The 16,182-nt window shown below is 39.3% G+C and overlaps 1 protein-coding gene across 2 annotated transcripts in view; it reads right to left on the bottom strand.

Moving 5' to 3' along the window:
• CACNB2 (calcium voltage-gated channel auxiliary subunit beta 2) overlaps positions 1–16,182 on the bottom strand; it is a 251,979-nt gene that overhangs the window by 71,124 nt on the left and 164,673 nt on the right. Inside the window, exons 1-2 of one of the 2 annotated variants that reach the window (XM_075143897.1) lie at positions 11,264–11,834; positions 10,312–10,431 (exon numbers count right to left, since the gene is read on the bottom strand). In XM_075143897.1, coding sequence (XP_074999998.1) covers positions 10,312–10,431; positions 11,264–11,332 — 189 coding nt within the window. In that variant the 5' untranslated portion in view covers positions 11,333–11,834. Of the gene's footprint in view, positions 1–10,311; positions 10,432–11,263; positions 11,835–16,182 lie in introns of those variants that run through there. The other variant, XM_075143896.1, reaches the window with a different exon arrangement.

Here is a 16,182-nt window from a genome sequence, read left to right as displayed (position 1 = left end):
TCCTGGGATTAAGTAACAAGAGTGTGGACATGTCCCCGTTCACATCAGACAGCTTCCAAAGGAAAGTCCTGAAGAGCAATCAAGTTCACTTGCCACTGATGAACAACCAAGAGCATGTGCTGCTGTATCAGAAACTAGGATCAGCGGTAGGTTAAGTGCAAGATCCTACCCCAGGCAGGAGAAGATAGATTTCTCAGCTGACAAGGGTACACTTACTTTTTTCGGTCTTGTGGTATGGAGCACTCAGTCTCCACCCATGTCCCCACGCCACAGCACACTGCTGCCTATGAGGCTGCACCGCGCTCACTGTGGTTAACTGACCTGGCTTAGAAATAACCCTACCAAAATAAATGAACTGAGCAGCTGCAGATGGAAACTTCTTAAACTAATGCTTTGGAGCCAAACCGACTGCCATGAAACTACATTGCCAGAGAGACACAGCACAATCAAAAGACTGTCGAGTCTGAGAAATGCAAGGTAAAAGTCGAGTCTTTCAAACCTGCTCAGGAATGTCAACGTTCAACTCCCTGTATCTCCTCCTTCCCACCAGATTTTCTTCAAGCTGAATCACAGAACAAGGCTGTGTGAATCAATCCACAGTATGTCTGTTCCCTTCCAAAACTATTTTGCCCTGTTTACCCTTTCCTAACCTCCCCTCCTCCTCAGGCCTGCACCTCAATCACAGGATTTCAAGAGAAACTCTTGGTTTGAGAGCTTTCCTTGGAGATTTTACCCAGCACTGAGCCTCATGCCAGAATAAGCTCTTGCTCTGGAAGGCAAACAGCAAGAATACGGTTATATGCTGGATGATTTAATCTGGTGATTTTATGCTGAGAAGAGTTTAAAAGTAGGAGTAAGGAATCTTTCCCTTTCTGAGGAACAAGTAAGGGTTTCAGCTGCATTTGAGTTCACACATAGGCAGCACATCTACACCAGCACAGCTCTGCAGCTTTATCCTCACAAGAGGGAAGCACCCATCTGCTTTGTCACAAGCTGCTGGAGTTACCTGGGTCCCCGCGTCACTGCCGGCAGAGCTAGGACCGGCACTGGAAACACTCCTCTTCCTCACCTTCCTCTCAGGGAATCTAATGTCCACATCCCTGTGCCTGCAGCAGACAGCTCGAGCGCCAGGAGAGGCAGCAAGAGAAGGCAGGCTCATGCACAGCCCCCACCAGACCAGGTTCACTGAACACACTGGTGCTACTATAAAGGCAGAAAATAATAAGCAATACATTAGAGCACCTCCGTGGTGGCTCTGTGTTATGTCTCAACTGGATTAAACCACCAGGAAACACCAGGGGAGAAGGCAAGGAAATTTGTACTTTGTGGGCGAGTCACTTGCCTCACTGCAAAAAGGGAATAAAGGGTCAAAATAATGAAAGAGCTGGGATAAATGTAGTAAGTTCCCTTACAACTCCTCTGGGAAGGATGCTTTCAGCTGTAATTTGACTGCTACTGAAGTCAGAATTTGCCTTTCCAATTACTGCCATTTATTACTGCTGATTAGTAAAAGCAATGTGCACAGCTGATCTGCAAGATGGCAGATACTCAGTGTTTCTTTTCATTTTTATTTCAGTCAGGAAGTGTTTCTCTCATGACAGCCAGAGGTGATCGGGAGTTATAGTAACCCTAAGTGCTTTGTGTTCGTCTATTTTACCGCAAGTGAAATATTAGAATCCAACAACTTTTTAAAACTCAATTTTCAAATAATTGGCAGAATGGATGGCGTCAAAAAGCAGCAGGCACATCTCTTCTCTCACTTCAACATTCTGACATCTCCAGTCAAAATAATCAAAGCAGCTGCAGTTTGATCCTTCATCTTCCCTTTCAAAGTATTTTTTCCTTCACTTTTCCTTCAGTCACTGAAAAAGGATGGCTTGCAGATCAATAAAACAAGTATATTTGCACAACAAAAACTCAAACCGCAGGCTGCATTCCTGCTTTCCATACCTGTCAAATGCAGATTGGTTCAAAACACTGAAAACAAGGCATCACTGGATTTTGGATTCCAGATATAATAAACAATAAATCACTTTGAAAATAGGTATCTACCTGATAGGATTCCCAACGCGACAATAAAGGACAGTCTTCTTGGTATTTTAGTCATATATTTATCTTAAATATTTTATTTTACCATCAATGTAATACCATACTTTTCCAAGAAGAAAAAAGAAAAAAATTTACACTCATAAGCCAAAATGGGTTAAGCTGTAGCAAAGAAACATCATTTTATACGAGAAAGTTGGAAAAAATTTATTTCATTAAACATTACAACATCAAGAAAAGATGCAAGAAAGGAGTCTCACTTCTAAGAATAAGCAAATGAGAAGTTCACATTTTAATGCCACTTGTTGGACGTAACAAAACAAATTAAAAAAAAAGTAATATAACAATTACAGCATGCTAAAATTACCCAAATATGGGCAGGGAGGAGACTAAGTAAAGTAAAGCTGGAGATAGTAAATTTTAAAAAATGGGAGAAACTCTTGGATTCTTCCCAGTAGTATTAGCAGGATTTGAATTGTTTGCACAGTTGTATCGCTTGATATTGTATCACTTTAAAAAACTTAGGTAGCACTTGCATGTGTGTTGCTATCAATAAACTTGGATTTAAATAAAAAATCCTGGATGAAAATATCATATTTATCTATTTAGCAAGGAGGAGAAGGTTTTTTAAGAAAAATAACCGCAACAAGTAATATTTCAGTGGGTAGTACCTCAGCTAAGGCATGTCACCTAAAACTTATACATTAAGATTTCATATCAGATCCAATAAAAGTATTTGATTGCTTGCTTCCGTGCTATTAGAGCTGAACTTGCTCAATCAAGTAAGTAAAAGTAAAACTAGGTAGTTGTAAAATTGTATGACTAAAACCCATTGTATACATTTACATCACAAAAATGGAAGGAGAAGGGTAAATAGTTATCCATCCTTCCACAAGGGATAAATGTCTGTTTAATCTTTGACATTTTGTTGCAGCCCAAAATGTATCTCAGCACATACACTTTACCTTACGATTGGTTTTAAAGGTATAAAATAGAAGGTTTATGCATTTAATGTTCCATATCATATTGTATTTGGAAATACAAACCAGGTGACTATGAAATGCTGGAGGAAAATGTCAATACAGGGTTGGAGGTTAAATGTACAGAGGTGGTGTTCAGGGGTTTCTGTAGGCTCCACAAGTGAATGTTAGGGGAAATTCATGCTACGTTTTTTGCTCTAGGATGTGCACTGGCTTTACACAGAATATAGATGAAAAGATGGCAGGACACGCAGTTCCAGATCCACAGATATTTAAAATCCTGTATTTTACTGAACTCAAGGATAACTGAGAGCCCTAATGCTTGTATGAGCCTGTATCAGTAATGCCTACCTTGAAAACATTTTACAAGTACATGTCTAATTTTAGAAAAATAAAAGTTTTTTTTAAAAAAAAAAATCTCCAGACAGATTCTAGATTAAGCTGGAATTTAAATGGGAAATATACATCAATCATTTACAGTAGAAAACATAAAATTATGTAAATTATCCCCAAAATAGATATTACAGATGCAAAAAGCTCAGCATTTACCTTAAGGTCATTACAAACACTTTAGCTACCTTTAATGATGTGCCTCGAAATCCTATTTTCCCCTCTATTTTTGAATCAGTATTCTCTTTTAAGTGAAAAGACATATGTTAACCGCTTAAAAAACCATGGCATTCAGATAGCTGGACCAGCTGCTGAGAGAAGTGAAGTTCTGGATTACAGCATACTGTCTCGGATGTTGGCAAAAGTAAATCAGACCCTATAAATAAACCTCAAGAAAGTTAATGAACCAGGTGATGTATGTCTTAACTGGAAATTACTTTGCTTAGAGCGACCAGCAGCATCTACCTATATCTAACATCAGTGAAAGTGCTCACCTTTGTGCCAGCCTGAGCAGCCTGCAAAGGCATATCTTAATTCCTCCTTTCCCAGGGTCCATCAACCACACTCACTCCCCACCAGTCACAGAGAGCATTCCCAAAGCCGCTTCTCATCCTCTCGTACCATTCCCATGACCCTCCATAGCCTCCGCTGACCCCCACACCAGCATCCAGCCCAACACCCAGACCCGTCAGTCACCGCCGCCCAAGGCACATCAAGGGCTGGCCTGAGCACGCTTACTCTGCAGCTCGGCTCAGCAGCCACAGGTAGGAGGTAGCGTGCGGCTGTCACCACGTACAACTGGCCAGCAACAGGCGCATCATGGTTTGGGAACCTCTGCTGTAACCTCTGCAGTGCCAGCCGTGCAGCAGAGGTTGACCAGCTAACAGGTTGCGTATGCCACGGAGACCCGAGGGAGGAGGAGGAGGAGGAAAAAGTCCAGATGAGGATTTAAGATTCATGCGGGTGTTTGCACTTGGCTTACAACACTTACTTTGGTTAAAATATTTCTTCAACACTTCTTGTAATAAGAACTGGTTTAGTTTTACAAACAAAAAGTAACATTTGTATTACTGCCCTTTATACAGGAATTTAAACATAGAGATAAAGTTAGAGCAAAGACATCTTGTCAAGGAAGAGCGCAGGCGCGTGTGACAGCAGCAGGTGAGAGCAGGCAGAACAACTATGCTTGTCCTCAGGACTTTTTCCTCAGTATTGCCTCTCTGTTCCTCAGAGACAATTTATCTCTTTCTGCTGATTATTTAAAGAACATCAGGATACTCTAGGATCTATCTACAGTTAGGTATCTAAATTTAGGCTGTGTTAATATCCCTCCACTCTTTTTTTCCCCACTCACACCCAAGAAGCAGAAGAGGAAAAGATACTTATGAAACAGATTTGATCACTCTGTAATCACAGCATGAATGGGAGAAGACAGATGTTTTTTAATTAGGGAGGGTACTATTTCTGGAACATTTGATTCCAGATTACATGAGACCCCACTGGAAGAAACAATTCCAGCCCCTGAACAACTCAGCCCAACAGTGAGAATGGATAAACTGTTCAGGGAAATAACCAGCATAATGACAGGCACTAGCGTAGAACAAGTGTATACGTTAAATTGAAGACAAAATAGATCAATATAATCAAGAAAAAACTATAGGTCACAGACAGCAGTATAAAGGGAGCTGCTTTATGTCTCAATGTTACAGTCCTAAGAAAAAGCAGCAGAAATGAATGAAGAAAATGAAGAAAAAGAGAATCTGTAGCCTGATTTGAGCAGATCCAGCAATGCAGAACTCGCCTCCAGCTAAGCCACAACCAGATTTGCAACTGTACTTTTGGATCAACAACTCATTTATTTCCAGCTAGACCACTGTGCCAGCTCCCATGTAATCCCAGCAACTCTGACACGCAACATTAGCTATGTAAATGATAACATGCAATGGAAGTATTCTAAAACAAAAGCGCAAACGAGAAGAAATCAATGAAAAAAGTATCACCATGCGCAACAGCTAATACAAAGTACTATCCTATGTTGCTATGGCTCTGGGTGCTGTTCAGCACGACATTCTCGTAGTTGAGAGAAAATAGAAAGAGTCTCCATGATGGAACAAGCTGACATAATATAAGGACACACACCAAGGTGATGGGCACTTCTGGTCTGTCAAAAATGCTACTGCAGCTTAAGTAGACATACCTTAAGAGCTTTGCAGCTGCCTGCTAGCAGCATGGGGTCATTCAGAGGCTGTGAAACCTGTCTGAGAGTGAATAAATACTTAAATAACTAGCCTTGGCACACTGCACTGGATAATTACATCTGACAATCTTTTTCACGCCTTCAGCCTTGGAGGGATATGTAGGCATTATCCCAGCCTGCTACACGTTCCAAAGCTGTGGTCCCCAATCCATGCATGGAGGCAATGCATTATACTTAAGACATTGCATTATTACTGACAGCCATGACCCATCACCACTTACTACAGCACACATCAAGAAAGCAAAAACACAACAGCTTATATTATTGCCTAAGAGCCAACAAAGGGATGTCTGGTATCAAAATTTCAGTGGTTCTCCGCCTTAACGTAAAAATAATTTAAATGGCAGTTTAAACTAGGATTATGGATATTTCAAGTTTTAACAAACTCCTAAAAGGATGCTAGCAGTAGAGCATTAGGTGGAGTGCAAACAAAGCAGAGCTGAGAAGAACTGAGATTTCCTATTATGGACACAGTTACTGAATTCTGGAAGGCCACGATCCGACTTTGACAGCCATTTAAGAAGTTTCAGGACCAAGGGATGTTGAGAACAATCCTTAACAGAGAACGAAGAGCGTAGGGTTGTCCCTTAGTCCCAGGTGGGAAAGAGAACCTGGATTATTAACTGGCATGTTAAGTAACCAAGGTACTAGAAATAACTGAAAAAAATTATTTTATTTTCCAAAATGCTGAAAATAGTCTATATATCTCATCTGAAAATTGTTTCTGCACAAGGAGCTCTACAGCCATGGGAGAAAAAAAAAAAAGAGGCAAAATCTAAAAATTTGAAGAGACTGGAGAGAAGAAAGTAGTTACTCTTGCAGAAGAGAAGAAAGAGGTTTACAGACCACCTGACTAATGGTATTTCAGTCAAAAACTAGCTCATAAAGTATGATGTGTTGTGGCAAAATAAATCAACAGAATACTTGACTTGATTTTACTGGCATTGGAGAGGACCAAAAATCATTACTGAAGTCCCCTTGCTTGTGTACAAACTTTAGCTGATTTAGTACTGAATTTTAAGGTCTCACTAATACTTGTACCTCACATTTTTCCTTTGATCTCATCCCTCTCACTCGGTGCAATATTTTAAGGGATAATTAATTGAATACTTGTAAGGAATGGACAAAAAAAATTCTTTACTTACTATCATTTATTTTTAATCTTCAAAACTAAAAAGCTTTTTTCTGTAGAAATGACAAGTTTAAAAAATATTAACACTAAAAGCAACTAATGTCATTGGGCTTCTTATTTATTTTTTGGCTTGTGAATGCTTAAGATTCATGTTTTTATGGAAATAGGAAATTCAGTAAACTATCAGTACAAGTTCTTAGATTTGGGTATTATTAGGGTGCCCTACTCAGCCACAATGCAGGTGTCTCTATGCTAGAGATAGCCACGTGCTATGGACTATGAGGAGGATTCCCAGGAAATCCTCAATGCCTGGAAGGTTTTTTTTCTTTTTTAAAAAAACAAAATGGAAAAAAAAACAAACCAAAAACCAACCTCTCTGCATTTGCATTGCTAAACTGTTCTAACCAAGAACATTTTATCTCAGCTTCAAGCTTAACAGCTTCATTTGAAGATTGGTTTCCCCTGGGAATAGCTACTGGCCTGCAGGTAGCCTCATCAGTTGCCTCTTAATCTTCCGTCCCTGGATGACTCTGTACATGTGCCCATGGTCCCACCTTCCTTACAGTAAGTCACATGCCAGAGTGAGTCAGCAAAATATGCTTAACCATTTTCCAGAGAAGCAATGCTTGTATTAAATAAATAAATAAATAAAAATGGCCAGAATATGTATTTTCTTACAAGCTTTTTTGTTTTTATTTTCCCTGTTTGGATACCTATCAGATATGCATATTATATCCCGGCTTCATGTTACACAAACACTTAGAATCCATAAAAATCCAAATGTAAAAATCTTAAAATCCTCCCAACAATTTGCCGTTTGTGCTTTATTACTATATTTTTCTCTTCAGTTTAAGGTGTTTTCCCTAGCTGTAAGGAAGGAAAATGGATGTCATTAAACTGTTTTCATTAAGTGCGTGACACAGCTCAACAGTTTTTTTATCTACCATTAATTCACTATCATTTTCCCTCCACCGCTGCATTATTCATGTATGTCATCCTCTTCTAATTCCTGTGACAAATACAATTGTAATGACTTTATTTAGGATCAACACTTCCACTCACAATATTAAAAGGCAAAAAGTTAAAGCAGCTGCCTCACTTGGCTCTGCCTGATAGCTGGTCAGGGCGAAGGCGAGGCAGCCGTGGAGAGCAGGCAGCAAAACCTGCGGGAAACAGGTCTGGGTGCACACAGGAGCCAGGCAGCACCAACAGAAGTTACTGCTTCATTAATTTTACTGTGTTTCAGGGAGGTGAAGAATTGAGTCACCAATAAAGACAGAAAAGCACACCCTGTTGTATTTTAGATCTACTGCATCAGGTTTAATTTACGTCTTTTTAAATATTTATTTAAAACGTAAGGACCAAATGCATATAATATTTTATTTAATATTATTAATTTAAATATTACACTAGACTAAATATTACACTGTTATAGCCTCTACATAAAATGATTTCCATACATTACAGCCTGGAATGATTTTTAACATTTGACTTGAGAAACAAAACTGCTAATGTAGTTCCAGCTTTAATCCATTTTAAAGCACAAATGATTTAAATAATTAATTTTGTGTTTTCTATATGACTGGAATTACCCATTGTTATAGCAGGTTGATTCTGGTAGTGCCTTTGCTACTTTGACTGTTCACAAGTTGACTTACAGTCTCAGACGGTGTCAGACCTAGAGACTATATCTTATGCCAGCTGGAGTGAGAAGATTGCTTTCATGTATAGAAATACAGTTTTAAAAAGTCAGGGTCGGCTAGCAGTTTCTCTACAAACTACAATGGCAGCTGTGCTAGAGGTCATGAATATTACATAAGTGCTGTCCATGCATTCAAGCCAGCATCAGTAAGCCAAATTCCCATAGCAACACTCGCATAGATTTACTCATCGCTAAGAGATGCACCAGTTCAGCAGTGAGTGCTGTACTGCTACCCTGATTAGTCTGCAAGATATTATTACTTCAACTCTTCTTTTAAAGATTGTGCATTTACTCATAAAATTCAATGCTTCACCTGAATTTCAGGGCAGCCTTTATCATCTTTCCTAGGAGCAAAGAAACCTTAAACTAGCAAAAAGCAACGCTGATAAAACTGAAACTCCTGATTATGATCAGCAACATCTCTAAGATACAAGGTGGAAGGGAAGAAGTGGGCTGCTTCTGTCAAGTTTCTGCTATACTGATCCCAAGACAGCAGGACCTGACTTCAAAGAGATGTTCAGGATCTCTTGGCAAGTTCCAGCATCTCATTAAAAAGCTGCTTTAAGAGCTCTTATTAAATATTGGTCAACAATTACATTTTTGAAAAAAAAAAAAATTTTGGCTTCCCTGTTCATGTTTTCTGGCTGTCTGCTTGTGGATTATAGTACTGCATTATTTATGGAGCTGGCCCTCGCAATACGATCAGTGCATAGCTCAATGATCTGGACTCCTGAATTTCTGAAGAACCCTTGTAAAACAGGTGGCGTAAATGGGCAGAGGCAAAGCTGGCAGTGGAAAAGGAAACAGAATGGGAGATGGAAGGGAGATAGGGAAATAAAAAACAAGGCAAAATGGAGGAGGGGAGTTGGAGAGAAAATGAAAGAGAAATGTAGATCAGGTAGATCTGAGGAGGGACCTCAACAGTGTATTTAAATATTGAAATATGAGAAATGAAAAGGAAAAACAGATCTTGGAAAACAGTGATACACCAAGATCTGGCAGACAGCATACAAAAAAGAAAAACTGGAACGACGTGGTAAACAAATGATAACAATTAAGATGAGCATGATTTTTACAGGTGCATTAGTACTTAGAGATACAGCACGGATCAAAGAAAAACAAGCCCATACCCTTTCACTGCTAAAACACTCACAGTCCTAAATTCACCTCGTGGAAAATATATAAACACACAGCAAGAACCCAAAGCTCATTTGGTATTTCCTTACTAAACTGTCACTATGTGCCAAGAGTATGGAGATAGGAGAAATCTTAACAAGTCCTAGAGCATATTACTCACAGGGTCATTTAACACACAAACTGTAAAGACAGCCAGTGAAGTCTTCAGGCAAAAAAGACCTTTGTAACAGATTCTCCCTATTTACATATGACTTGCAGGGACTGATCCTTCATTGAACGAAGATGAATGGGATGTTTGAGGGCTGATGTCTAGAACTGTAACTTTTGAGTGCCATAGTGACCCACAGGCAAACTTCCACAAACATCTTCAGTAAGAACGCAAAGCTTTGACCCTATATGCTGCAAATAAATGGGTATATTCAATAAGAGAAAAAAATGCACACATTTAAATAAGATTATTCTGAAATACACAAGCCAATCAAGTGCCTTTTATGGAAAACTGATTGTAAGTGATTTTTCCTGGAAAATATATTTTCTACTGTTGTCAGGAAAATCTTTGTAAGAGGTCTTATGCTATATGTTAACACATTAAAAACAGTAGTGGATGAGATGACAGTCCTTTAAAGCTGAACATTTTATGAGTCTGCAACATGAAGTAACACCTTACCTTTGCTTTTTCCAGCTGTGCCTGGGCCTGTCGCTCTGCCTCTCTCCGCACTGCTTCCCTGTCTTCTTCCAGAGATACATCTGAATCGGATGGACGGCTGGTGTAGGAGTCCGCCGAACCCTGCACAAAAAAAGGAAAAATAATGTCACAAGTTGTTTCAGTGTTCAAAAAAAAAAACAGTAGAAGTGGTTATGCACCTTGCCTTTTTCTTACTTCTGTATCCCCAGAAAGAGAATAACGGCCCAAAAAGGAAAGTCACTTAGAAAAATTATGTCTAGGTAAATATTTTCTTCTGGAGACTTTCCAAAAGTTCAGGTGTCTTCCCCAGTGTTTTATTTCCTGCACCATCCCCGTGCTCTTATTTGTGTGCTTTTCAGCAAGCAGAGTCAGTTGCTCTGTAGAGTTACAGCAGTGGTGCAGTGCAGGGCTGAAGGACACACAGCAGCTTCAAGGATGGCTCCATAAAAATTAAAACTCTAAACAGTGACAGTGTTAGCAAGGAAACAGACTTTCTATAATAAAAATGCAAATTCAGTATCAATAATTACCATTACACAATGTCACTGCTAACAGATTTAACCTCTGCTATCCATTTTTATTCTAGGGCAACCTCTTTACCTGACACACTTTCCCCATCAGAACTGCAAATGGCTCGTATCCATCTCTGCCCTTCAGCAAAACATGCAAATGACCACAAATCAACTTCCAACTAATAAAATCCGTCTGGACTCAACACATGTCCCTGTATCGCCACAATGGAAGCAGCCACAATGCCAGAACAGCTCTATAAATAATGACAGCTCTGCTTTCCCTCTGCATCTCCCTGCATACAAAATAGAGTTCTGCTAATTCAATCAGAATGAAAACAACTGTCCGCTCCTCACCGTCTTTTTTTTCTTTCCCTCTCTGCAACACATATAATATATGCCGATAATGAAAACGTAGGGCTTACACAGATATCAGAATTCTTCAGACGTCCTCCTTTGGCTCTTTTCAGAAGCCTGATCCAGGTGGCCTTCATTAGCCAGACAGCTCAGTTATTGTCCGCAGCTGCAGCGCCCGGCACTGATCTCATAAAACATGTGCACACTGAGCACCGCAGAATCACTGCTCCTTTCCTATCCATGCTCTGCTGTGAGAGCTTCCTTCTCTTCCCTCTGCCTTTCAAGCTTGCAGCCTCGCTGTTTCCAAGTATTCTACTGCAATTAAAGTCTCAAATTTTCTCATACCAGTAAAAAAAAAACCAAAACAAATCCAAAACCCCCAAAAATCCACACCACCTCCAAAAATGTCAACCTGAGTGATAAAAAGATAAAATAAGCCAGGCTTCAGGTAAATGTTGTGAGAGATGCTTCAATTGATCATAAACTGAGATCGATCACAGAAAAATACCTAGGGCTTTTTCCTTTCTGTTTTTGGGGGCGGATTTGGCTGTTAAAAATAGTGCTTGTAAGAAAACCTTTTAAAATCCTGTGCAAAATGTATTCAGTGACATTTGCAAGTGCAAAGTTCATTTCATCTCTTCCTAGATTGGCTGGGGGTGGGGTAACAGGCTGTTCGTACCACTGGGCATGCTCCATATGTGCAGCCTTTTACGCAGATGCTCACATCACACCGGGTTGTTAGCCTATGCCAAATTGCCATTTTACATCTCAAGGGTAAACAGCTGGAAAATGCAAGGTCCCTGCGAAACTGGAAGAGCTGGTACAGCATCTCGTTCCCGTCATGTATGTCTGCTACGAGCCACGTTTCTCTCAGACGCTCGGTTCTGTCACGCAGCGCTTCCCTCCGCTGCAAAGCGCTGAGCTCCACTCCGAGCTCTCTTACAAAAACGTAAATCCAAAAATATGCCTGTTGAGCAGGAATTTAACCCCCTAATCACTGCTTATATTTTTCTGACATTAGCAGAGGAAAGCAGCAAAGAATAACTGCAACATACCACTTGACACATAAATGTTAGATCCTAATATGGCAAAAGCCAAACAAAACATTGAATTTCTATATTCCGCTTTTCACAGTCACCCTCTATCCTTTCATAAACTGACATGGGAATAACATACTAAGGCATGGTTTTCTAGGGCATGTACGATTCAGTGAAAGACATGCAACATTCTACTTGAAAAAGATCACTGTAGCTGACTGCAGCACCTGCCTTCGATATAAATTCACAGTTCAAGAAAAATAGAGACTAGAGATTCCTGCTGCGAACAGTGGTCGTGCACATGTCGTAGTAGGTCAGCATGTCCCAGGAAGGACCGAATCCTGCCATGGTTTGTGTCTGTGTAACAGCCTAATTGCCCCATCGCAAGTGATGCTGCAGCCTACATTTAGCCACTACTGGAGCAAACAATAGTTGTCACTAAACTGACAGTTTAAAATAAAGGTAAATTTTAACTTTCAAAATGTTTTTTCTTTCCTGAAGCCCATAATAGTTACAGCATAGAGTTTAATAAACTGTCTTTGAACTGACATATAGGAAATTACTCTCTGAGGGATATTTTGCTTACAGGAGTCCCAAATACATCTGCCATGTTACAGTGATCTTCCAAAACTAAACTGCCTACTGAGCTAAAGCAAAAGGAGCTGAAAATAAAAGAAAATACACTCAAACTTTTTCGAAAAATCATGTCTGTTAGGAAAATACCCAGAGGCTCTGTAGCCTCCCCAGAGCCTTTCAAATTTGGCTATTCTTTAAAATTTCCCTTTGCCACAACTTCTGACACAGCTCCCCAACGGAAACAGTGGCAAAAGACGAGCAGCAAAAGTGGACAGAAGTTTAGTGTAGAGTTTAAATCCTATTATGATTGACACAACAGTGGCCTGTGGTCAAAACCATTGATGTTATCACAGCATTAATGAAAGCTGAGACTGTGATGAACCCCATAGAGCTACAGCCCCCGGGACACTCTGGGGTCCCCTAACACTCAACCCCCTTCAGAAGGGGCACGTCCCCACCAGCGCTGCCATTCTTCGGTGCCATTCTGCCGCCAAGCGAGGCACGGTGTCATAAACCAACCCCAAACCAACCCTACCTTTAAATAAGAGGAAAACAAACAAAACCAGCCATTAAGCCTGACACGGCAATCGCACACTGGACAGTGTGGGTGTTAGCTTTCTACAGCACTTCCACAGTTAACGCATCATATTTTCCACTGACCAAGTGGCATGGCATCACTTTTACTATCGTTCATTCTGCTGTCCAGAAGAGATGCTGCCTAACTGGTCCTCACTCTACAAAAAAAAAGTCATGAAGCGCAGAAACATAATTCCTATCTCCCCTAAGGGGGCAAGATGCCTTTTGGGTCAGGCCGGAATTGCTAAAATTGGAATTTCATCTTCCAGGCCTCAGAGATCATTTACAGTGCTGGTCATGTCTCGTGTTGGCCACAGTCCCAACACACATCCAAAAAATCATAATGATTCAATTTATTTTAATTATATTGACAAATCACATGAATCAAACCCAACATTACATTTATTTTCCCAGTGGGACAGACATGGTCATGTAAATTTTCTGTGGAAAGCAGAAGTTGGGAGCTTCTTCGCTTCTTGAATATGGGAAAAAATTCAAAGCCTGACATCAGGGCAATCCAGGAAAAGGGGGTGCATACAATTACAATTAATTCATTTTATAAATTACTGAGTATTTTATACGAGCTAATGTATTCAACCACTTTAAGATAAAAAAAATTCAAACTTGGATAAAAACTATGATGAAACTACAGTAGAAATACGTTGACTGTTCAAGGAAAATAGGGCCAAGTGGATGTGCATTGTCCGTTCATGACAGCTGAGGAAACTATGTTTCTTCCCTGGGTTACTTGAGCTTTTGGGGTTGCTCTGGAGAACAGTATGGATCTTCTCCCAAGAGTTTCTGAAATTCAGCCTTTCTGAGGTACTGCAGGTCTCCATCTCCTTCCACTGCAATATGGAAGAGCTGCAGTAATATATGTATGTAATACATGCTACTGTAGCTCCCAATTCCTCATCTTTTATGGGAAACTGTCTAATAAAAGTGAGAGGAGTCATGTTAATAATTACCCCATCTATTTATTCTTTCTTTCTTTTCCTCCTTACTTGGCACTTTTACCAACCCAGTTTGTTTGAAAAATCATTTCCTGTTTTAATGATATGCTTGACAAATATTTACCAACTATCCTATCGCTTATTATATTAAGAGTAGCTTCTGTGAGGTATTCTTATAACATGAAGCCATACTTTTCACACTGCTAGTGGTCATATGTGATCATATGTGAGCTCCTTCAAGACCATACATGTCTTATCTTCTGTAGTATTAGAAGTGTATCATCTTCAAGAGACTGGATCCTTCAAGTAAGAAACACTGCTCTGTAAATATGAGGGTTTTTTGTTATTTTCCTTTACTTGCAGGTAGAAAGTCCGTAGTTAAATTAGGTGGTGCCTCTAGTTCTCTTATTTTTCTTGTTAGATTTCTGTACCCACGCTTAACTTTGATCAGTACAGTTGCAGCTTAACTACAGATTTTGACTGCAGTGTTACATTCATAGTGTAAAATTTGTTGATGTATTTGGTCTGTTACTGTAATAAATTCTCACTGAGTTAATATAGCTATCGTTACACTTGCAAATTCAGTCATGGCCTTTATATTATGTCTTCCTCAAAAAAGAAAAGTGATCCTCCAAGTACCATGCGTTTCTCTTTAATGAGGTAATCCACTTATGAATTAGGTATTATTAGGATGGATAACTTTCCAAATTCCTGAAAATTCTCAATTAATTCTCTTCTTAAAAAGATCAAACAAGTTCCTTCAAGTAGAGACTTATTACATTATTATTTATTAAATGAAGGCATGAAGCAGTAAGCAAACATACAACAAGATTTTATAAGGAATAAAGAAATACATGTGACTGCACATATATATATATATATATATAAACTCTTCATTTATAATACCGGGTTCTTCTCCTAGATGTATTTTTCACCTCTTCATTCATTTAATGCTGAAGTGAATTTTAAATCCAAAAGGAGAAATATCTTGACGTTTTTGTTCCATTTATACTTTGAATATGGAAAGCTCAGGCCTCACTGTGCCAATAAGAGGAACAATTCATTTCAATATTCAGAATTTATACACAGATATTGCTAACTGCTTATCTTTTAATCTTGTTGAAATAGTAAGAATGACATCATATGTCCTGTTAGGACATGATTTGAGATGCTATGTTATGTCCTTGTGATGTACTACTACTTCTTGAACGGTAGGAAACAAGGTAATTGAAAAAAATGTTGAAAGGTTATTTCCATAAAATTTTCATTTCACTTAAAATCTTTTAAACTGATTCAGAACAAAGGCAAAATGTGAAATGTCAAATTTTAGCATGAAGTGAAACTGCTGAGATTGGTGAATTTTAATTATTGCCAACAGGGAATACAGACTGTCTTGTTTCATAATCAGCTGACCAAAACGAAATGTATGGGCTACACAATTAGAAAATCAGAAGCACTCCCACAAATGCACCATCAGAGGGACCTCAGCTTGGCAGAGTGGCCACAGCTGGTGAATGTGAAAATTTCTTATCTATGAAGTTTTCTCCAGATGTCTAAGCAATGTCATTATTTTGAACGATGTTGAAGAAAGCACAAAATGCTGCTCTGAGAATGCTATACGATGTTATATTGATGTTAAAATTAATTATTTAAGGATAGAATTAAATTGTTTGGCATGTGTATTTGGCACTTACAACAAACTGACGAAATGTATTTTGTCAAAGAAAAAAGGAAAGAGACCATGTATTCATTAAGGGCACATCAAGCAGGAATTGTTGACTCCTTGTGTAAGGGCCATGGACACTTCACAGCAGGGCAACTGCCAAGTCTAGTCCTGATGTCCTC

This window comes from Calonectris borealis, chromosome 2 (assembly GCF_964195595.1).
Source record: "Calonectris borealis chromosome 2, bCalBor7.hap1.2, whole genome shotgun sequence".
NCBI lineage: Eukaryota > Metazoa > Chordata > Aves > Procellariiformes > Procellariidae > Calonectris > Calonectris borealis.
This window is presented reverse-complemented; position numbering and strand designations above follow the sequence as displayed.